At 34.0% G+C, this 24,542-nt stretch overlaps 2 protein-coding genes across 9 annotated transcripts in view; both read left to right on the forward strand.

Moving 5' to 3' along the window:
* The window catches only part of cald1a (caldesmon 1a), a 53,898-nt gene extending 48,644 nt beyond the window's left edge, over positions 1 to 5,254 (forward strand). For 7 of the 8 annotated variants that reach the window (XM_054624272.1, XM_054624277.1, XM_054624278.1 and 4 more), the window contains 2 exons: positions 1,655 to 1,691; positions 3,547 to 5,254. In XM_054624272.1, coding sequence (XP_054480247.1) covers positions 1,655 to 1,691; positions 3,547 to 3,560 — 51 coding nt within the window. In that variant the 3' untranslated portion in view covers positions 3,561 to 5,254. Of the gene's footprint in view, positions 1 to 297; positions 350 to 1,654; positions 1,692 to 3,546 lie in introns of all 8 variants that reach the window. The other variant, XR_008532362.1, reaches the window with a different exon arrangement.
* Positions 5,255 to 10,205: 4,951 nt separating this feature from the next.
* The window catches only part of tnnt2e (troponin T2e, cardiac), a 49,058-nt gene continuing 34,721 nt past the window's right edge, over positions 10,206 to 24,542 (forward strand). The window contains exons 1-10 of the mRNA XM_054625078.1: positions 10,206 to 10,237; positions 10,360 to 10,367; positions 14,171 to 14,192; positions 14,297 to 14,357; positions 14,616 to 14,732; positions 14,853 to 14,930; positions 15,509 to 15,622; positions 15,862 to 15,974; positions 16,162 to 16,252; positions 17,080 to 17,120. Coding sequence (XP_054481053.1) covers positions 10,206 to 10,237; positions 10,360 to 10,367; positions 14,171 to 14,192; positions 14,297 to 14,357; positions 14,616 to 14,732; positions 14,853 to 14,930; positions 15,509 to 15,622; positions 15,862 to 15,974; positions 16,162 to 16,252; positions 17,080 to 17,120 — 677 coding nt within the window. The remainder of the gene's footprint in view (positions 10,238 to 10,359; positions 10,368 to 14,170; positions 14,193 to 14,296; positions 14,358 to 14,615; positions 14,733 to 14,852; positions 14,931 to 15,508; positions 15,623 to 15,861; positions 15,975 to 16,161; positions 16,253 to 17,079; positions 17,121 to 24,542) is intronic.

Genomic DNA, 24,542 nt, shown 5'->3' on the forward strand with positions numbered 1-24,542 from the left:
TTCAAACTATTCACTAGTATCATGATGAGGAATTTGTATCGTGATGATCAGTGTGTCGGTCTCAACCATCTGGGAAAATCCGAATGAGCATCCAGATGAAGTTTCAACCATGCCAATTTGGTTTGTGGTCTTAGAAGGATTTCCCGTGGTTTTTCATAGTTTTCCAGATGTCAATTAAGGGAACGTTTTGTTAAAGAGATGGTTTAGGAATATTAAAATAATCTCTAGATCTTGACCCTGGTGTGGCAGCAATTTGGAGTAACAATCACTTATGTTTTTTTTTTGTTTTTTTTAAAGAACTCTCATAGCTAGTTGACCTCACCGTTTAATCTGGAATAAACCTGGAGAGGTAAAGGTGTAATTGTTCCGTGTTTCTTCAAAGTGCTTATCACAGAATGACCTCACACTCTGTTGTCACACTGTCCACTTTTTGCTCTGTGTTGTTGGCAAAGCTCTGCTCTGTTCTGCCGCGGTTGGACGCTGCTTATTTTAATCATAGTGTTTATATCCAAGAGTTTTGGTCCACAGTATTTATGATTTGAAAAATGTGTTGTACGTTCTGGCATTCTCTCTCTCAGAATATTATCCAAGTACCCTCACACGCAAACTCCCAACATTATTTGAGGATGTAATTATGTGCATTTTGTAAATATTGAGCAATAAACATCAATTGCTTTCCAAAATGCACATTTAGAAATGAAACCTGTAAAGCATTTGTTCCAAATGTTCCGAGCTCTAACATTAAAGGAACAAAAGAGAACATATCAATAAAGCCATAGTAAAGCCAATTTTAAAACATCACGCCGTTGACTCCATTAACACCCATAACTTTGTTAAAGCCGACTCAACATTATCCAGAAGATTACAGTTCAGTGTAAATTCTGCTTCGTAAAATCTTTAACAGTGCGCCTGTTGTCCAACTGCAGGCTGAATGCTTTTCACAAATGGCTGTATCACATCACCGCTCCCTCTTCTGACAACCACAAATCACCACTCTCAGTCCAACTTCACTTGACTTTATATTGCCCCAATGGAGTAACAGTTTACAGCATTCTTTTACAAGTAAGACGCCTTGCTGAGTTGCACAATGGCTGTTTGACATTATGCAAAGTCTGACTAAACCTGACATGAATAAATTGTCCTATCTTTATTTCTATACGTAGATAAAGCTGTGTTTGTAGAGCTGCTAAGTAGGACTGAAGCCCCACATTTGAAAAAGTCAAACTTACCTACTTTATACTTTGGTATAAACCTTCCTTCATACACTGGTAGTAGTGTGTTCATGCAGCCAACAGCTGCCGTTCAGACCGGAGGCTGTGGTCCGCCACAGTGAGTAGTTGGGTTGGAGGGCACCAGGCGGCGGACTGCACTGACGTAAAACAGGCCCTGGGCAGGAAAGATAGCGGTTAGCAAACCATGTCATTAGCTAACCATGCTATGCTGTGATGTCAGGGAAGGCAAAATGAGCAGGCTAATGATTGTTGAGGGAGACCTGGATAGGTTCAACAGTCTGTATAGGTGGAAGTGCAAGCTCAGTAGAGGTTCTAGGCACTTTCTGCTTTGACTGTAGGCTTTGCAAGTACGTTTTGCTACCTCTCTGCATCTGTCTTCATCTTTGCTGCCTCGTTACCTTCCTGTTCTTCGTGTCTTGCAGGTGGCAGGCAGAGTGGAGACCAAATCAGTCGCCAACGGTGAGTTTTTATAAGGCACCAGGAGTCTCAGCTTTTAACTGCAGAGCTTGTTGATGTGTGTGCCGGAGAACACACAAACGGGCGGGCAGACATGCGAGCATGCGTACTGGAGGGTAACCTTGTGGCTCCAAAATGTCAACTTTTCAAGACCTCTGAAATACAGGCTTTTTCTTAGCTTAGCCGCAGTACTTTTTTTGTTTTTCTAATTGGTTTTAGAAACCAAAAGACCAGAAGAAAAGGGATTTTCTCAGTCCCATAGAGGACAGCTTACTCCTTTAGTTGAATTAAAGACATAGAAATGACCAAAATGAGTTGGAAGGTTTTAACCAGAGGGTAACAATGTGCTTTTGTAAGCTTGTAGGCAGCCTACTTGCTGAAAATACATGGCTAAGTTTAAAGGGAAGCTGGACAGTCTGAAAAAAGGACAAGGACAAGGACAGAGATTGTAGACAACCATTCCTCTCCTTTGGTCCAACCAATATCCAGGTGTCTCAACCCACCAGGTATCTAATGCAGCGAAAGCACTGACTGGCTTCTCACCAGCAAACATTTCCAATTGAGTTTGTTGGGAGAAATATTCCAGCACTTTTGCAAAACAGGAGGCTGGAGGTGTGACCTTCTCGACCTTCTCGTTAAGTGTGCCATCTCTTCACTGGCTCTTTGATTTATACACCACCATGTGTTACAAAACAAATAACTGACCCCATCATAGCCTTCCGTGCAGTCTTTTTCAGTTCGCTGTTTGGCCGCCACAGCGTTTTAAGATGCCACCAAAGCATTGCTTGCTATTTTAAAATCAGATCTGAGTGCAGCCTCCTCCTCCTTTTGTTCTCCCAGCAGGCAGAATAAGGGTTTTGGCCTTGAGGGAATCTGTACATGTCTGCCTAATGTGCGGGTTATTCAGCACACAGCATTACACGCACATAATTACACACTAATTTCACCTCTGTAAGCCCACTCAACAGCCGTCCTGACGCCACTCAAAGCTTTCAGCTTTCCCACTTATGTAGATGTCAACTTGTGCCTCTCATGTTACGGGTGTGAGAGGCAGCTTTCCTGCCAGGCTGGTTTGTCACATTAATAGCTGGTATGTTGGAGATTAGCACACCATCACAGTCTGACTCAGATGATGACTGAGGCTTTGTATAGATTTTGTAAATCCTGCTAGTAGCTGGCTGCCGAACCTTACAGACATTTAAGACCACATGTGCGTTAGCAGCCTCACACTCTCCACATGCTTGGCTCTATTAGATAACTTCCAAAAATTATTTTCACCATTATGGTTATTTAAATCTCTAGCTTTATTGAATTTAGAACAATGAGTTTCAAGTAAGGATGTGTTAACCTCTTGATTCAAAATTAATTATAGCAGTTTGGAAAATGACCAACAGACATTTATAATATTTGCAAGTCTGATTTTGGATTCATTTTGACCACAATTTTGTCAGATTCTTGTAGGCTGCAAATCTAAATATGAGCAAGTTTTGAGTTCAGCCTGGGTGAAACTAAAGTGGGGCAAGCAAGCAGCACTAGTAGATCTGTCAATCAAGCACCCTAAGTTGTTGTCTTATTAATGTAATTGTAATTTTCATAATTCTGACCCAGAAACAAAAGCAGTAAAATTATTTTGATTTGTAGTAAAAAAAAAAAAAAGGGTCTAACTAAGGGTCTTTTTTCAAAGGTTTATTAAAGCAAGCATAGTGACCTTTAAACTTCACAGTGACTGCAGTTAACAGCACGTGCCGTTTGTTGCTAGGTTTGACCCTCTGTGTCACAAGGTCAGAGTTGTGAACCCACACCTGTCTGCAGACTTGTAGTAAAGCCGCTGATTGACTCGTTTTGTGTCTTTCACCAGGTATGGGACACTAATGTCTTAAAGGAGCCACTAAAGCTGGGGACCACGACAATCCAAGACTCTTCCTTTGACTTTGTCTTAAGAACCAAATAATGATCACACTCCCAAGAGGAAACCCAAGAAAACGGAGGGACAGGAGAGACTCTGTCCAAGCACTGTACCGAAACAGCATCATATTTTGTACGGTTGCCACGTATAGTGCATTTGCACATTGATTTTTGCTTTCTAAAAGAAACTAAATGCTGTGAAATTTGGACATTTGTAATTACTATTACTAATTACTTTATACAATCCTGCCAGGAAGAGAAAAATAATTAAATTTTGATTTATCTGTTGTACTCCATGTCGACAGTTTTGATAGAGACAGAATAGAGGAGTTAAAAGTTTCCACATTCCAAAGAGATGGGTGAAATCAGTTCTCTCCCTCATATAATACATTTTCCATCTCTTTTTTTTTTAATTTATATTTAAAGCAAAAGCTTCACACATTGCTATTTTATTCCACGTTCACCAGTTCAGGATAGAAATATAAGCACTTCTAGAATTTAGCTGATTTCACTTTTATTATGTCTTACCAATAGTGCAGCAATGGTCTAAGTAATATATGTTAGCACATGTGATGTTTCAAATATGACCTATCATACTGTATCTTATATAACATTTTTATACTCATTACAAAAGGTATTTTTGCTTTTTTTTTGTATCCAGAAACTTTTCAACAACAGGCAGTACATTTTGGTGGTGATAGGAGTGTTGAATATTCAGAAGGCCATTATGACTTTTATTATCCTTTGTGTCATTTTATTTATGTTTTAATGTGTTTTGTCCTTTTCTATTTCTAGCTGTTTTTTTTAGCTGTTGTGCCTGTTTGATCACTTTAAAATCTTCAGACATTCCTCTTAAAAAGCAGGTGCACAAGGTGCCTTCGCTGTAGGTTTTACAATGTAGGAAATCTGCAAACCAACCCTCTTTTTTAGAATCTAACTTAACTTCTGCTTATAACTAACTTCTTTATTGCCTCTATGCACACTCTTTTGCTCAGCGATCATTTTCTAATTGATGGCATACAAAGTAAAATCAGGGTGCCGGAGCATATTGCAAGATACTAGTACAATACAAGGATATTTACCACTATGTACGTCTTCTGGCCTTATGATTGCAATAAAAACATTTATGACAGCTGAGGTACATGATAGCCTCAAAGTAACTCAATATGATATTAAGACTTGTGATTTTCATGTTTATTTTTCACTGACGTGGTCTTAAGTAGCACATTCCCTTTGATAGTTTTTTTGAGCGATTCAAGCTTTGATAATATTATTGGTTTGCCAGGGCATTAAATTGATCAATGTTACTGCTCAAAAGTCTGACAATCACATTCCATGGCTCCTGAAAAGAGCAGGGGAGCTTGACCAAAATATTTGTAATGTGATTTAATGTGACATTTATGTTTTCGTTTTTTTTATTACAGTGGTTTCATAAGTTTTTTTTGTTTTTACAACCTTGTGTCCATTTTATGTTTTTTAAAGTTCTTCCATGTTTAACCAGACACTTGTTTGTGTAGCGCGAAGCCTATGCAAAACACACTATCTGTAACCTCTCTAAACACTCCAAAATGTCATACAAGTGGGCAGTTTCCAACTGGATGAATGTTTTAAACATTGTACGCTTCACTCAATAACAGCAATAAAGACATTGAGGTATTCCACATTGTTAAGTTTCCTTCCGTAACTCCTTCATTCTACTTTGGACCACATTGTAGATAGCCAACAGTTACCTTATTACGGCGCTTTGATACTGACAAAATGAAGTATAAGGTTATCACACGAGCTTCAATATTTTTCTCTAACTTCCAGTCAGTTGGTGAAAAATGAAATGCAACACTTTCACCTCCACCAATCGTTTAATTGACTTAAAAGGCCTTTTTATTCTTTAATTGAAAAAAAATTCAACTCCTTAATTTGCTATGATTTCCCCAAGCAACATTTCCTTTTTCTCACATTGCCAATTTTCCTCATGCAAGTTTAACAGAAAACACTGGTTGCCATAAACACAGTGGTAAAGCCCAACCTGCTGGCAGCATAAAACATTTTTTTTGAGTAATTTACAATTAATATAATTTTGGAGTAATGATTCTGTTATTTAGCATAATTCTACAATTTAAGGTAAGTGGCTGATAGAATAGTTTCTGTGTGTACAACCTCGCAGTATCCAGTGCCTTGAGGGCTCTAAATTGGGAAATCAACAATGCGCATGCGCTACGTCTTTGGGTAAGGAAAGCAACAAATCTGGAGCCACGTGGGGCTGATTGCCTGTGAAAATGGCTACTAACCACTAGCTTGTCAGGTAAGACATCTCGTCGCTTCCGATGTGCACCATGGATGTATAAAGAGAAGGACAATCTGGGGAATTGAAGATTTATTTGAGGTAATGTTAACTGATATGTACACTGTCGGAATACCACGTGTGTTCGTATGTTTTGGATATGTGACATGGCGCAAATGTCATATTCTAGAATTTAGTAATTTTATCTTCGCATCTGTCAACATTAGTTAAAGTTAGTTTATCCACATTGTTTCCGCCTCAAAAAACATACTAAAACTTAACTGAGTTCAGGTAGCTATCTGTAAGTTTGTGATTGTTGGTTAAAGAAAGAAAATAATAATTCTAAAAACTAAAATATGAATCACTCAAAGATGGATCCATAATAAGAACAATAGCTAGTTGAAGCCCTTTTAGCACATAACATGTCATGTAATAATCAAACATCGATTTAAATTGACAGATTTACGACTAGTTCATTGTCAAGTCATTTGTTGCCTTCAAGTGCTCTCAAAACTATTGTAATAATGAACTTTTTCTACTGTACATACTCAAAATAAAGCACATAGTAGCTTGGTGCTGTGTTGATTCTCAAAGAAACAACAACAACTAAAACAGAAATGTTTGAAGATCTTTTTTTTTTTGTTGGACCAAGTTATGTTTCCAATTTCTGGCCTTGAATGTAGCAGATTACGTGGAGCACTTGAAGGCAGCATTCCTCTACAGGTGTAACTCATCTTCTGCCTCCAACAATAGAACAGACAACCCACCAGTCATAGAAGAGATATGTGGTCACATGATGGACAGGGTTGTATTAAGTGTACTTTTTTGGTTGGGGGGATGATTGAACTTGTGTCTGTCTTGATGTGAAAGAATCACACCTGCATTTGCTGCTAATCCTATCTCTGCGTCAGAGAAATACAGGAGGTAAGATCTGAGCATGACCTCAATAAATGCATCGTGTTTGAATTTGCACTGATGGAGACTTTGATATGTGAGTTCTGTCGTGAGTTCTGTCGTCTGAAATTCCTAAACCTCCCCAGAATGATCCAACAACCGGCTGTTACTCATAAGAAGTCATGAATGCTGAATTAAATTGGCTCAGACATTTTTCTAAGTAGAGTCTTAAAGATTTTATGATGGATTTTCTTTCATGTGTTCTGATCTGAGCAGTGCATATGCTGGCGAAGAAGGTGCTAAGCTCGCCCCTGAGACCGTTGTGTTGGTAGCATGCTTTGGGCTTTGACTAATACAGCCTAATGCCGAAACCAGCACCCGCAGCATTCCTGCCGCTGTCAGACTGTGTTATTTCACAGTTCCAGCCAGACGGGGACTGACCGCATGCATTAAAGCAAATACACGTTTAATACCCCAGCCATGACAACCCTCAAGCGCTTTGAATTCTTCTGGGTTTCCAGTCAGTGCTTTTCTTCAACCAGATGGTATTCCTCTGTTTCTCAGTCTTCCGCTTCACTTTCTCCTCTTCACATTTCTCTTTCCTCGTCCTTTTGACGTCAGCTGCTCAATCTGATCACACATGTAACGACCCCACGGGGACTCCAGGCACCACAATGTTTGAATTTGAGCAGATATGTAACAGAAGTTAAACAGAAGCATGTCTTTGGACAGTAACCGTATACAGTGAAGGTGTAAATATGGCATGCAGAGATTGAATGTGCAGCTGGCCCTTTTGAAACGACTTGGAAAGAAAGAAAGAACAGGACCGTAGCCAGGCAGGAGGAGGAGGAGGAGGAGGAGGAGGGAGTGTGGAACCTGGGATGTGAAGTTCATTTTCTTCGTTCCAACATCACCCCTTCAGTAAATCATATGTCACTATTATTAAATCTGGGATAAACATGATTAGCATAATGTTTTAGAAGCGAGACTTCTGAGATGCGTTGATTTAAAAAAGAAAATGCCACCCAACCAGCAGCTGACCAAACCGCAAACAAAAATAGCCCATCTGAATTCGGGTCCCAGCTCATTGATTTACTGTGAGTACGGTGAGGTGAGCCAAACCTTTTGTCTGGGGGAGTAACTCCACACCTGTTCATAAGCACACTTTATTATTCTTAAAAATAGACCCTCGCTCTCCTCCACAGTTCAGCCTACTGACACTGTTTTTTATGGTCTGATGATTTATAAGCGCGTGGAAAAAACATTGTCCAAAGGTTGTTCTCACGTGTTACTTGTATAAATGTATGTGTGTGTGTGTGTATATATATATATATATATATACCCTATTTTTTTGGATGTACCCTATTTTTTTTGTGGTGGAAATTTCCAATACAATTTCCTATACTAATACACAATTTATACTAATACTATCTATGTTCCGAGATGAGTCTCAATGAGCGTTGAAATAATGAACAAATAACAAATGAATGTCCTTGTGAGAGGGCCAAAAGGTGGGGGCATGAATGACAAAGAGGTGAAGGGACATAAGGAGCAGGGAGGAGGGGGGATAGCACCTCCACACAGTGTAACTTAACATACAGAGAGACAAGGTTCTCGACCTTTAGAGTACACATCATAGTACATTTCATTCAAAACCTTTAGAGTAAAATCTTCACATCATAGTACATTTCATTCATTTACATTATATACTTCCAACATACACTAATATAATTTTCCATTACAATATATATATGTATATATATGTATATATGTCTGTATGTGTGTATATAAAAATAGGAGACTTAAGATACCATACAAAGCCTTATTGAATCCATCACTTTAACTTTAACATTGACCTTGACCCCAAACACCCCATTGTTGTCCTTTTCAAAAATAAAGATCTGAATTCATACTCAAATATACTTTATGTAATGCATATGAACATATTTAATTTATTTTTTAAAGATTTATGTCACTTTTTGATATTGAAGCAACACACAAGTGATTTAGCATTGCACTTTAAGAATAAAAGAACATTTTGACATGTTGATGAATATGCTTCTTTGCTTTCTTGTGGAGAATTTGAGAAGATTGATACCGATCATGTGTCTGTCCTTTTAATATTAAGGTATAGCCAGGAATAAGCGTTTAGCTTAGCATAAATACTGAAAATCTGCAGCAACTGCTATCCTGGCTCTGTCCAAAGGTAACAAAACTCCACCTACCAGCACCTCTAAAGCTCACTAATTAACATGATATATCTTGTTTGTGTTATTTTACAGGGGTTTATGTGCTGTATGTTTTCTTGGGCAGAATGAGTGACTTCCTGCAAAGTACCCACAATATCGAGACAGATCTAAAACAGGGCAGAGAGAGCCAAGCTTTTAGTCAAGAGTATTGCTCAAGCTCCTAAAACGCAGGTTCCTGCATTTCTCATAATGCAAGTCAAAAGAGTCTTTGATTAGACAGCATCAGCCTAATGTTTTCTGACTTTAGAAAGCTAATTTCAGAGCCACAGGGCACTTCATAAAACTTGTTCATGGGTTTAAAAGAAGGACTCCTCATGACAAACTGATCTTTGTGAAAACTGTTTTAATGCCCTTTAAGTAGATGTGTGACTAGAGTCTTTTCGATACTCCAATCAGATTGTTTCTCTTTTAAAAGTATAATAAGCCCTCATGCATGAGTATCAGACTAACTCACACTTGTTGTGATGGACATTTCTTGCAGTGTTTTACTATAAAGCCTTTCAAGCACCTGGAAAATTGTTTATGAGCGTTCATATCTGAGCCAATATGATATGCATATCTTCAGATGCATGAGTTGCTCCCTGAAGATCTTGTCCTGGTAGTTTCAGTGCTGTTCAGACTCCTGTCGGCCGCCTGCAGCCTTGATCATTGCCAAGAGGAAATGGCTGCGGATTAGCCCTGGAGCTTGTCTAAAGCCCTGTGCCTCTGCTTTCAGTGCCCATGGTGGAATCATTTCAAATTCTACAACTGCTCCAATCTCTCAGCATGTAGCCAAGTTTTTTTTTTTTTTTTTTTTTTTTTTGTTGTTGTAGGTTTTGGTTTAAATGTTTGCACAAATAATAAAAGCATTGATAGTAGAAGAAAAGAAGAGATTACAAACCATCTGTCTGAGGAAAAGAAACCTCAAGGGCTTGTAAAAGCATAACAGTCGATAAGACAAAGGGGGAAATATCAAGAGGACAGACAACAATAAATCACAGTGAGAAAAACAAATATTACCACTCCTAATTATATTGATCCCAAGAGAATTGAGTCTGTAATGTGTTTGAGTTTGTGTCAGTTCAACAACTGCATTAAAACTCCTTTTATTATCTGAAAACAAGGGAATTCATTAAAAATGTATCTTGCATTGGTGATCCTTGATGTTTGATTGTCTGCTTTCCCTTTTGTTGCAGATAATTGCAATCAAAGATGTCTGAAGAAGAAGTAATTGAGGAGATACTGTGAGTACCTACATTGCTTATTAATTGCATCGCTAGTGTTTCAAGTTAAATCAACAGAAAGATCTGAGCTGAATTCGACCTATCGCTACAAAAGTTCAAACCTTCACTTCTTTCTTTTTCAGGGAAGATGGTAAGTAAGGTTTGGAAAGCATTCCCTGCAAAATGTCACTTTCGAGCTTCTGTTGCAAAACGTAGCTGACCTTATTATGTCTGCTCAGAGGTAGAAACCCAGCAAGAGCAAGGTAAAATCTTCTGCATGGCTTTGTGTGGGTTTTGCCTCGTTTCTGTTGTGTCTACTACTGTTGAGTATTTTCTGTCAGCGATAAAGGCCATAGCCAGCTGACTGTGTGTTTCCTTTTTTTATTGGTGCAAAATAACATAATGAAGGGTGTTTATAAATGGTAGGACGTGTCAAAACGTACAGACATTAAGACAGGACAGCAAAATAATTTCTGAACATCATGTTAAAGGTGTGGGAGGTTAAGTTTATCGAGTTCCTTAAGTGTAAGATATATTGTGGTGGTGCACGTGAGGTATGTTGTGTGGTTGAGGTAAGTATGTACCCAGGGTCAGGACTACAAGGAGTCAATAAATAGTGGCCAAAAAGAGTCATATTCTGTGGTTTGATTTTTATTGGATGTGGACAGGTTTTCCATGGAATAGTAGATTTTTCTGTTTGGTCGTTAACACTTCATTTGACAACGCTGTGAACACTGTCAGCTTCACGTGTAACCAAAGCTTTTTGTCTTAATTATTTCCATCCTGTTTTAGCACTGCAGTGTTTGATTCATGTAATTATGTACTGACAAAGGTTGCATGATAGGTTTTCTGAAGTGACTGCCATTTAAAATAATAAAAACCTTTCTTGAGCATCAGTGGTGGAAAGTAACTGAAACATTAACTTGAAAGTCTGTACTATATGCACAATTTTGATATTTATTGATGATGTATGTCCTTTTTAATATGTTAATTTTATACTTCAATACATTTAAGAGGGAAATGTTTTAAATTTTACTCCAGTACATGTTTTTCATCGCTGCAGTTAACAACCCTAACACCAACAATGTATTCTAATAGGAAGATGAGAAGATTGATACCACTCTAAACTAATATGAAGCCACAGCTAAATCGTACTTAGCTTAGTTTTGCACAAAGACTGGAAGCAGCAGGAAACAACCAGTATCGCTCTGTCCAAAGGTAACAAAATCCACCTACCATCCCCTCTAATAAATTTCTTCTTGCTTGTTTAAATAGTCCACAAAACAAAGTGTTAAAGCGACATGTGCAGCTAACGTCGCTATTTTTCCCCGGTTTCCTATCTTTATGCTAAGCTAAGCTAATTGGCTGATGGCTGTAGTTTCATATTTGTTGAAGGAGAGTAATTAATTATTGGCACAACATGTCGGTGCAAAGCTGTCAGAAAACAGCGTCATTAAAGAAAAAGTAAGGCCTGCACACTGTCCATCCACTCACTCGTTATTAATGACATTTTGATTAAAATGTTGTCATTAATAAACTTTTCTGCCGTAAGTGTGCAAGCGTTACCTTTTTTCTTTATTGTAGCTTCATAATTATCATACAGACATGAAAGTGATATCGATCTTATCATCTAACTCTTGACAAAAAAAAACAAATCAGCATATTAGTAGAAATGTCGTACTATTTCGCTTAAGATGACAAATCACATTGGTTTGTGTTTTAGTTGCTAGCAGCTCCACAAAAGAGAGCTTTCCCCTCTTAACTTCTCAAATAGTTTAAATAAAAGGTCAAAAGTAAAATCATCCACCATTTCGCACGAAAAGCGAAGATTAAAGTCATAAAAATGTATATAAATTTTTGGTGCAGACTTTTGCTTTTTTGCACTAATAACCCTATTTATCAATAAATTACATCAAGTGAACAGAAATAATGATAACATTATTCCTGTTGTTTTGTTATGTGAATCTGCTCTGATTTCTGACATGTTTCAGCTCACAGACTCAGTTTGTGATCCCAGATCATTTTAGCTTTTGTCAGAATGTCAGTCCTCAGCATTGGTTTCAGTCCATCCCAAGAGGCAATATCACATTGTTTCGGGTTTGACCAAATCCAAGCCTCAAGCTATTTACCACAGTCTTAATGATCCACTGATCTGTATTTTGTTCATTCAGTCTTGGAGACACTGAAAGACAGTTGTATGACTTATTTTTGTCAGTAAATGTTTAACTTGCGCTTCACTACACACCTCTGGCATATAATTGTATTGCAGTTTGTGTGTGTGTGTGTGTGTGTGTGTGTGTGTGTGTGTGTGTGTGTGTGTGTGTGTGTGTGTGTGTGTGTGTGTGTGTGTGTGTGTGTGTGTGTGTGTGTGTGTGTGTGTGTGTGTGTGTGTGTGGAACCATGTCTTCTTTTGTTGTTTTTTGGCCAACAGAAACAGAATTTGACCTCAATAATTCTTCTTATGTTCTTGTTATATCGAAGTTGTTGTTGTTGAAGAAGCTTCGCCTGAAGTAGAAGGTAATTGTCTTCTTTTAATATTATGTGTCATTATAATTCCATCAGAAAACAGAATATTTATAGAGAAAAAGGCTTTCATTAAATATGACATGCATATCCGTTTTATATTATTGACACACCGACTCACTAAAAACTCTTGTGCTTTCCACCTGCACATTGCAGTAAAAGTCTTTTTTTCACCTCTTCATTAACATACATCAATATTAGCTTTGTTATGTTCAGTATTCACTAATCACTACTTATTGGCTCCCAAGGAGCCACCTGCTGATTTTGTATTCATGAATACATCCAAAAATCTACTCAGACAATCTACTCAAATCTACTCAGACAAAAAAATGTTTGCATGTAAGTTAAATTGAGTACTGATGATTGTTTCATTTACTGACAGAATATTGAGATTTTAGTTGTTTAAACATTTATTTTTAATATGACAGTTTTGTAAAATGTTAAAAATTCTCAACCCTTTTTAATCACATCATACTCAATGTTTTGAACAAACATTTGCTGATGAGCTATTCTTGCATTTATTATGATCACTGCAACTGATAAAATGCCTGTTCCCATTACCTCCACACAGATCCTGCAGAAGAAGGTAAAGCATAGTCTCTCTGCTCAGACTTGCATGCACGGTCTGAATAAATAACACTGATTTGCTCTGGTTTGTGCATCCCACCATTTTTATACAGTCAAAATGGTAACTTTCAGTCTTTTGAATTCCCTGTTACAGATTAATTCATTTTCATGTGGTGGTGTAATATTTTTCCTCATGCCTTTTTAATATTTATTCTGATAACACACATTGTCTAAAAATATAGCTTTCATGGCTTTAAACTAACCCAGTATAACCAGGCATACATAAACTGTTTAGACTTACTATTTCACCTACTGACACGCAAGAACATTTTCATATCAAAATATATAAAGTAGATATCTGAACTTTGTGAACAATGATGAAGTCTTCTGCCAGCTGAAGCTCTAACATGTCCTTATTTCCTTTGTTGTAGAGTCTCCTGCTGAAGGTACTTTAACTTACTGATGAGGCCTTTGTTTCTGGTCATTACCGTTTAACATGAATGTCAAAATGCTCATTTTATCTGTATTGGACGTCATTCAAAGATGGATACAGTTTGTAATTTTCTTTTCAATAGAAAGGACTATTGTATGTCAGAATATTGACTTGGCGTAGTGAAAGAGATTTCTTGTTCTAGTACTTTATACACTTTTGTCAGAGTGTGTGTTGAGTGTGAGAGAACTGCTATTTTATCTTCTAGAAGCTGTTTGAACTGTTTGACACATCAGTTGGGATTTCTCTAACTACAAATTCACATACTTTTGCAAAAAGTGTATGAACTTGAACTTTGCGAATAAAATAAAGACATTGATCAATACATATAGTGTTGTAATAACTGCATCCCTTTTCTTTTTTTTAAATAATAGATGACTCCAAGCCCAAACCAAAGTAAGTCTAATGCCATGTGAATTTCATTCCGTATACATCAACCAAATAGTGGTTAACTGGTCATTTACAATTTGTCTTATTCTAAGCCAAATATGTTGTTTTAGGGCATTTGCTCCAGCTATAACTGTGCCAAAGATACCAGAGGGAGACAAAGTCGACTTCGATGTAAGTCATTTATTACATTTTAAGGGACATGGAAAAATATACACATTTACTTGTAATGATTTGTCTGAGGAAGTATATTTTTGTATCTATTGTATGTGTGTCTGCGTACGTTTTTCTAGAATATAGACATTTGGTCCTCCTATAATCTAGAATCTATATTACTCGGACCAAATGTCTGCTGCAGTCGTTTTTAGTCAATACTTTGTTCATTACTTTTGCTCAGTGGAAATGCAATACAATCTGTATCTGTAACTGCAGGACATCCACAGGAAGCGTCAGGAGAAGGATCTGACCGAGCTGCAGTCTCTGATCGAGGCTCACTTCATTCAGAGGAAAAACGACGAGCAGGAGCTCGTCGCTCTCGTTAACAGGATCGTAAGTCTTCCAGGAAACTGTGCCAGAACAATGTAGTTATGCCTCCACCCAGCAAGCAATTGCAGTGTGTGTGCGTGTGTGCGTTTGTTTTTGTTTACGTGTGTGGGCATGGATGAGCAGGAGAAGCGTCGTACCGAGAGGGCTGAACAGCAGAGGATCCGGGCTGAGCAGGAGAAGGAAAGGCAGGCTCGTGTTGCTGTGAGTCCCCTCTTGTTGTCATCACATCTTTTTCACAACATGACCCCACATATAATAATTAAAGAGTGTTCCATAACAAATAACTGCCACTCTGTAGTTTCACCTTGCTTCCTAAACACAGTTAGGGTGTTGGGCATATGTATACCCTGCTGGGGAATTTTCTCACAACAGAAAGCCAATACCCTTTCCTTGGTTCATTCTCTATCTCTTCCAAATAAATGCTGGCCCTTGATACTTTCAAGTATGAGTGTGCTTGGTGCAGTTCACAAATGTCATATAACACGATTGCCTTCTGCAATTTAATTTCAGCTCGGATGACATAGATTTTGATTAATTTGAAGGTAATGCAAATATTTATGCATTATATTTTTCTTTTAAGCTGCTATCAACATTTTTATAGTAACAATGGATCCAATGTCTATGTTGAATGTGAGGGAAGTCACTCGAAGTGTTGAATCATCTCCCAACTCTGCAGCTCCCATCACCTTTAGTTATTTTTATTGCATCATTTTTCGCGTTATATTGGTTTTCTGCCTCATTCTCACTGTTTTGGTTCACTCTTACAACTATAATGGCAGGAAGAAAAGGAGAGGAAGGAGCTGGAGGAGGCACGTAAGAAGCATGATGATGACGCCAAGAAGAAGAAGGCTCTGACAAACAGGACTCAGCAGTACGGTGGTGTCCAACAGAGGGTCAGTTATCACACACAGGAAGCTGTGTTTCTCATAATTGAGACCATTGCTGAGATAAATGACAGAAGACAAAGACTGTTACCATGATTGTAAATACAGCATGTGGGTTTGCATTTGCGTTAATAGTAAAAACGATCAGATTTTTAGACTTTGTGGTCTTTTAAATACATTTCTATCTTTTATTAATTCTTTCATGTATTCTTTCTACGAATCCACTTGGATTGATTCCCTCTCTGCAGCAAGACGGAAAGAAGGGAGCGAAAAAGCAGACAGAGAGAGAGAAGAAAAAGAAGATCTTGGCAGATAGGAGGAAGACTCTTAACATTGAGCATCTCAATGAGGACAAAGTAAAGTAAGGATAATGTGTTTTTCCTTGTAGTCATGGTTCACAGTTCTGTAGACAGGCTAATATCCAAATTTTCAGTCTGATCCAAGTTTTTCTTTTTTGAATAGACCTCCTTTTTTTCTTAAAGTTTTACAGTATAAATATGGCCTTTTAGTTTTCTGGTACTGAAATACTCCCGTTTTTTGCTCTAAAGGGAGAAGGCTAGTGAGTTGTGGCAGTGGCTGATGACGCTGGAGGCCGAGAAGTTTGACCTCAGCGAGAAACTGAAAAAACAGAAATATGAGGTAAGAACTTTGCCTTGATGTTCATGTCCCAACTGCTGGAAGTACTTGCCTACTTTATAACAGTGTCAGTGTTTGGAAAGTAAAGAAATGTTTAAAAGATTATTTATTTTATTACAACTCTCATATCTGTATGCTAAATAGGAAGCTGCAGCCAGTAAGCTTAGCTCAGCAAAGACTGGAAACAGGGAAACAGCTAGCTCAGCTCTGCCGAACGAAATAAAACATGTTAACTTGTGAGCCCATAGAGGTCCTGGTTGGCAGATCTTGCAACCAACTGTGTGCAATGACATTCTATATCTATATTTGTCATTACTGCTTTACACAACTGGGTATCATTTTTCATTCCATGCCCTGTTTTTGTTGATATATATTTTAAGAAACCATTTGTAACACCTTAGCCAGGTACTGCAGGTGTAAAATAGCATTTTGGCTAATTCTGGCAAGGTTATAACGTGTATTTATTAATTTTCACTCTCCCTTTTCTTGAATAAACTAAAATGCACTGACATTAGATTGGTATAAATCTTCTTTTCTATCTAAAGGCAAGAGAATGAATCTATTTCACAAAATATCACATTTTGTTTATGAAATTGGAAAGTTATAGATTGTTAGTGTGTTTTTAATAAAATTATACAAGTATCCTATATTGTGGCTTTAAAGACGCACACTACCCGGGATAAAATGATAATGACAATCATTGCACATTGATGGTTCTCAGGCTACAGTCCTGAAAAAGCCACAGAATACGAAGCTGTATGAACTGTGCTTTTTGAGTGGAAGATTGTCCTGAGGACGCCTATCTAAAATGAATGTGGCTTGACTTACAGATCAATGTACTCCAGTCCCGAATCAATGAGCAGCAGAAGTTGTGAGTAACTGTTAATTAGGAGTGTGAGCCTTTTTTTGTTGCTGTGTAGTTTTTCTGTCTGTGTGTTGAAGAGCCACAAACCGAGCCTTGTACAGCTGCCATGGGGTTATTTGATCCGGCATGAGAAGTCCCAAAAGTCAGGTATTCTGTTGCTACATCTAGTCAGTTATACTAGAAGACTAGAGGTGAGTCTCATCTGCAGATGAAATTCTTTGGTTGTCAGGTGAATATATTAGTCTCTGCTGAGATCTGTGCTAAGCCAGTCCTCCATGTTTGTCCTCCTACAGGTCTATCCGCATCAGGGTTGCATGAAGCATACTCTTAGCATGTATGGGCACTAGAGTATCTTTTGCTTCTTAGAAAAGATTAATAGCACAGTGTGCCAATAAATATCATTTAAAAAAATCATGGTATCTTATGCCTTGAAACGGTGATTTAAAAAGTCATAGTATATATAGTATGCAATATAAGTGATTAATAAAAAATATCCTAGTATTGTATGTCATGAGCGCTTTATTAAAAAAAAATCATTGAAATAGAAATTTAATAAAAAATACATAGCATAGTATGCTTTTAGATTTAGATTTCTGCTTTAGAAGATTAGATCAGATTCAACCTTATATCAAAAACTGAATAAAGGTGACAGTTGTGGGAAAGAAGCTGTTGTCTTGCCTGCTGGACCTGGAGCACCTCTAGTTTTCTCCAGCCTCTGCTGTACTTTCAGGTCCGAGTTTCCATACCTTAATGTTATAAAAAATGTAATATTAAGTTTGTCATACGACGTCTTACTTTAGTATGCCATGAAAATATTATAGTATGGAATTTCATGAAAAATGTCATAGTAGGGCTTTTTGAGCCAGAAAACAAGCTACCATCATGGATACAACAACTGAGAAAGTAGATAAGATGTCAAGTTGTGCCTAAAGGCCAATGAATGAGGGATGATCCGTTGTTAAAAAATTAAAAGTAAAGTTGTACAGTATAGCATCTAGAATCCAGGCGTAAAAAGTGATAGGATAGTATATCAAAAAAAGTCTTAGTCTAGTATGTCCAAAAAATGCATCAAAAGTCATAGTACAGAAGGTCTAAAAAGTGAGAGTAAAGTATGTTGAAAAAAGTCATAGTATAGAATGTCGGATTAAGTCATAGAATAGTATGTTGAAAAATGTCATAGTATAGTATGTCAAAAAAAGTGAAAAAGTCATGGTATGGTATGTCGCAATAAGTAATAGTATAGTATGTCGGAATAAGTCATACTTTGGTATGTCGAAAAAAGTTGAAAAATAGTCATAGTATAGTATGTCAAAAAAAGTTAAAAAGTCACAGTATAGTATGTAGGAATAATTAATAGTATAGTATGTTGAAAAAAGTTGAAAAATAGTCATAGTATAGTATGTTGAAAAAAGTTGAAAAAAAAGTCATAGTTTAGTATGTTGAAAAATAGTCATAGTATAGTATGTTGAAAAATAGTTATAGTATAGTATGTTGAAAAAAGTTGAAAAATAGTCATAGTATAGTATGTTGAAAAATAGTCATAGTATAGTATGTTGAAAAAAGTCATAGTATAGTATGGCGAAAAAAGTTGCAAAATAGTATGTCGGATTAAGTCATAGAATAGTATGTTGAAAAAAGGGAAGAAATCATAGTATAGTCGAAAATAGTCATAGTATAGTATGTTGAAAAAAGTTGAAAAATAGTCATAGTATAGTATTTGAAAAAAGTTGAAAAATAGTCATAGTACAGTATGTTGAAAAAAAGTCATAGTATAGTATGTTGAAAAAAGTTGAAAAATAGTCATAGTATGTTGAAAAAAAGTCATAGTATAGTATGTCGAAAAAAGATATGTCGGATTAAGTCATAGAATAGTATGTTGAAAAAATCATATTATAGTATGTCGAAAAAAGTCATAGTTTAGTATGTTGAAAAATAGTCATAGTATAGTATGTTGAAAAAAGTTGAAAAAAAAGTCATAGTATAGTATGTTGAAAAAAGTTGAAAAATAGTCATAGTACAGTATGTTGAAAAATAGTCATAGTACAGTATGTTGAAAAATAGTCATAGTATAGTATGTTGAAAAAAGTTGAAAAATAGTCATAGTACAGTATGTTGAAAAATAGTCATAGTATAGTATGTTGAAAAATAGTCATAGTATAGTATGTTGAAAAATAGTCATAGTATAGTATGTTGAAAAAAGTTGAAAAGTCATAGTATAGTATGTTGAAAAAAGTTGAAAAATAGTCATAGTATAGTATGTTGAAAAAAGTTGAAAAAAAGTCATAGTATAGTAGTATGTTGAAAAATAGTCATAGTATAGTATGTTGAAAAAAGTTGAAAAATAGTCATAGTATAGTATGTTGGAAAAAAAGTCATAGGATAGTATGTCGAAAAAAGTCATAGTTTAGTATGTTGAAAAAAAGTCATACTATAGTATGTCGAAAAAAGTTGAAAAATAGTCATAGTATAGTATGAAAGAAAGTCATAGTATAGTATGTTGAAAAAGTTAGTCATAGTATAGTATGTTGAAAAAAGTCATAGTATAGTATGTTGAAAAAAGGGAAAAAGTCATAGTATAGTATGTTGAAAAATAGTCATAGTATAGTATGTTGAAAAAAGTATGTCGGATTAAGTCATAGTATAGTATGTTGAAAAAATCATAGTATAGTTGAAAAAAGTCATAGTATAGTATGTTGAAAAAAATAGTATGTTGAAAAATAGTCATAGTATGTTGAAAAAAGTCATAGTATAGTATGTTGAAAAAAGATATAGTATAGTATGTTGAAAAAAAGTCATAGTATAGTATGTTGAAAAAAGTTGAAAAATAGTCATAGTATGTTAGTATGTTGAAAAATAGTCATAGTATAGTATGTTGAAAAAAGTTGAAAAATAAAAAGTAGAAAAAAGTTCATAGTATAGTATGTTGAAAAATAGTCATAGTATAGTATGTTGAAAAAGTTGAAAAATAGTCATAGTACAGTATGTTGAAAAATAGTCATAGTACAGTATGTTGAAAAAAGGGAAGAAATCATAGTATAGTATGTATGTTGAAAAATAGTCATAGTATAGTATGTTGAAAAAAGTTGAAAAATAGTCATAGTATAGTATGTTGAAAAAAAAGTTGAAAGAAAAAAGTCATAGTATAGTATGTTGAAAAAAGTTGAAAAATAGTCATAGTACAGTATGTTGAAAAATAGTCATAGTACAGTATGTTGAAAAATAGTCATAGTATAGTATGTTGAAAAAAGTTGAAAAATAAAACAGTATGTTGAAAAATAGTCATAGTACAGTATGTTGAAAAATAGTCATAGTATAGTATGTTGAAAAAAGTTGAAAAATAGTCATAGTATAGTATGTTGAAAAAAGTCATAGTATAGTCATAGTATGTTGAAAAAAGTCATAGTATAGTATGGCGAAAAAAGTTGCAAAATAATATGTCGGATTAAGTCATAGAATAGTATGTTGAAAAAATCATAGTAAGTATGTTGAAAGAAAGTCATAGTTTAGTATGTTGAAAAATAGTCATAGTATAGTATGTTGAAAAAAGTTGAAAAAAAGTCATAGTATAGTATGTTGAAAAAAGTTGAAAAATAGTCATAGTACAGTATGTTGAAAAATAGTCATAGTATAGTATGTTGAAAAAAGTTGAAAAAAAAGTCATAGTATAGTATGTTGAAAAAAGTTGAAAAATAGTCATAGTACAGTATGTTGAAAAATAGTCATAGTACAGTATGTTGGAAAAAAAGTCATAGTATAGTATGTTGAAAAAAGTAGAAAGTCATAGTATAGTATGTTGAAAAATAGTCATAGTATAGTATGTTGAAAAAAGTTGGAAAAAAAGTCATAGTATAGTATGTTGAAAAAAGTTGAAAAATAGTCATAGTATAGTATGTTGAAAAAAGTTGAAAAATAGTCATAGTATAGTATGTTGAAAAAAGTTGAAAAATAGTCATAGTAGTAGTATAGTCATAGTATGTTGAAAAATAGTCATAGTATAGTATGTTGAAAAAAGTTGAAAAAAAGTCATAGTATAGTATGTTGAAAAAAGTTGAAAAATAGTCATAGTACAAAATGTTGAAAAATAGTCATAGTATAGTATGTTGAAAAAAAATAGTACAGTATGTTGAAAAATAGTCATAGTATAGTATGTTGAAAATAGTTGAAAAGTATGTCGGAATAATTAATCGGATAGTATGTCGAAAAAAGTCATAGTTTAGTATGTTGAAAAATAGTTATAGTATAGTATGTTGAAAAAAGTTGAAAGAAAGTCATACTATAGTATGTTGAAAAAAGTTGAAAAATAGTCATAGTATAGTATGTTGAAAAATAGTCATAGTATAGTATGTTGAAAAAAGTTGAAAAATAGTCATAGTATAGTATGTTGAAAAAAGTCATAGTATAGTATGTTGAAAAAAGTCATAGTATAGTATGGCGAAAAAAGTTGCAAAATAGTATGTCGGATTAAGTCATAGAATAGTATGTTGAAAAAAGTTAAAAAGTCATAGTATAGTATGTTGAAAAATAGTCATAGTATAGTATGTTGAAAAAAGTTGAAAAATAGTCATAGTATAGTATGTTGAAAAAAGTTGAAAAATAGTCATAGTATAGTATGTTGTTGAAAAATAGTCATAGTATAGTATGTTGAAAAAGTTAGTCATAGTATAGTATGTTGAAAAAAAGTATGTTGAAAAATAGTCATAGTATAGTATGTTGAAAAAGTTAGTCATAGTATAGTATGTTGAAAAAAGTCATGAGTAAAAAAAAGTATGTTGAAAAATAGTCATAGTATAGTATGTTGAAAAAGTTGAAAAAAAGTCATAGTATAGTATGTTGAAAAAAGTTGAAAAATAGTCATAGTACAGTATGTTGAAAAATAGTCATAGTATAGTATGTTGAAAAAAAAGTATATATGTTGAAAAATTAAGTCATAGTATAGTATGTTGAAAAAAATAGTATAGTATGTTGAAAAATAGTCATAGTATAGTAGTATGTTGAAAAATAGTCATAGTATAGTATGTTGAAAAAAGTTAGTCATAGTATAGTATGTTGAAAAAAGTTGAAAAATAGTCATAGTATAGTATGTTGAAAAAAAAGTTGAAAAATAGTCATAGTATAGTATGTTGAAAAAAAATAGTATAGTATGTTGAAAAAAGTTGAAAAAAATAGTATAGTATGTTGAAAAATAGTCATAGTATAGTATGTTGAAAAAAGTTGAAAAATAAGTCATAGTATAGTATGTTGAAAAAAGTCATAGTATAGTATGTTGAAAAAAGTTGAAAAAAAGTCATAGTATAGTATGTTGAAAAAAGTTGAAAAAAAAATAGTCATAGTTAAGTATGTTGAAAAATAGTCATAGTACAGTATGTTGAAAAATAGTCATAGTATAGTATGTTGAAAAAGTTGAAAAAAATAGTATAGTATAGTATGTTGAAAAAAGTCATAGTATAGTATGTTGAAAAAAGTCATAGTCATAGTATGTTGAAAGTATGTTGAAAAATAGTCATAGTATAGTATGTTGAAAAAAGTTGAAAGAAAGTCATACTATAGTATGTTGAAAAAAGTTGAAAAATAGTCATAGTATGTTGAAAAAAAGTCATAGTATAGTATGTTGAAAAAAAGTATGAAAAATAGTCATAGTATATAGTATGTTGAAAAATAGTCATAGTATAGTATGTTGAAAAAAGTTGAAAAAAAGTCATAGTATAGTATGTTGAAAAAAGTTGAAAAATAGTCATAGTACAGTATGTTGAAAAATAGTCATAGTACAGTATGTTGAAAAGTAGTCATAGTATAGTATGTCGGAATAATTAATCGGATAGTATGTCGAAAAAAGTCATAGTTTAGTATGTTGAAAAATAGTTATAGTATAGTATGTTGAAAAAAGTTGAAAGAAAGTCATACTATAGTATGTTGAAAAAAGTTGAAAAATAGTCATAGTATAGTATGTTGAAAAATAGTCATAGTATAGTATGTTGAAAAAAGTTGAAAAATAGTCATAGTATAGTATGTTGAAAAAAGTCATAGTATAGTATGTTGAAAAAAGTCATAGTATAGTATGTTAGTCATGTATAGTATGTTGAAAAATAGTCATAGAATAGTATGTTAAGTCATAGAATAGTATGTTGAAAAAAGGGAAGAAATCATAGTATAGTATGTCGAAAATAGTCATAGTATAGTATGTTGAAAAAAGTTGAAAAAAATAGTCATAGTATAGTATGTTGAAAAAAGTTGAAATATAGTCATAGTATAGTATGTTGAAAAAAGTTGAAAAAAAAAGTCATAGTATAGTATGTTGAAAAAAGTTGAAAAATAGTCATAGTACAGTATGTTGAAAAAAAAGTATAGTATGTTGAATTAAGTCATAGTATAGTATGTTGAAAAAAATAGTCATAGTATAGTATGTTGAAAAAAGTTGAAAAATAGTCATAGTATAGTATGTTGAAAAATAGTCATAGTATAGTATGTTGAAAAAAGTTGAAAAAAAGTCATAGTATAGTATGTTGAAAAATAGTCATAGTATAGTATGTCATGAAAAATAGTCATGTAAGTATGTTGAAAAATAGTCATAGTATAGTATGTTGAAAAAAGTTGAAAAATAGTCATAGTATAGTATGTTGAAAAATAGTCATAGTATAGTATGTTGAAAAAAGTCATAGTATAGTATGTTGAAAAAAGTTGAAAAATAGTCATAGTATGTTGAAAAAAAGTCATAGTATAGTATGTTGAAAAAAAAAGTATAGTATGTCGAAAAAATAGTCGGATAAGTCATATAGTATGTTGAAAAAAGTACAGTATGTTGAAAAAAGTCATAGTATAGTATGTTGAAAAATAGTCATAGTATAGTATGTTGAAAAAAAATAAAAAATGTTGAAAAATAGTCATAGTATAGTATGTTGAAAAAAGTTGAAAAATAGTCATAGTATAGTATGTTGAAAAAAGTTGAAAAATAGTCATAGTATAGTATGTTGAAAAAAGTTGGAAAAAAAGTCATAGTATAGTATGTTGAAAAAAGTTGAATAGTCATATAGTATAGTATGTTGAAAAAAGTTGAAAAATAGTCATAGTATAGTATGTTGAAAAAAGTTGAAAAATAGTCATAGTAGTATGTGAAAAATGTTGAAAAATAGTCATAGTATAGTATGTTGAAAAATAGTCATAGTATAGTATGTTGAAAAAAATAGTCATAGTATAGTATGTTGAAAAAAAAAAAGTCATAGTATAGTATGTTGAAAAAAGTTGAAAAATAGTATAGTATGTTGAAAAAAAAGTCATAGTATAGTATGTGAAAAAAGATATGTCGGATTAAGTATGTAGAATAGTATGTTGAAAAATAGTCATAGTATAGTATGTTGAAAAATAGTCATAGTATAGTATGTTGAAAAAAGTTGAAAAATAGTCATAGTATAGTATGTTGAAAAAACTTGAAAA

This window comes from Anoplopoma fimbria, chromosome 23, assembly GCF_027596085.1.
Source record: "Anoplopoma fimbria isolate UVic2021 breed Golden Eagle Sablefish chromosome 23, Afim_UVic_2022, whole genome shotgun sequence".
Lineage (NCBI taxonomy): Eukaryota > Metazoa > Chordata > Actinopteri > Perciformes > Anoplopomatidae > Anoplopoma > Anoplopoma fimbria.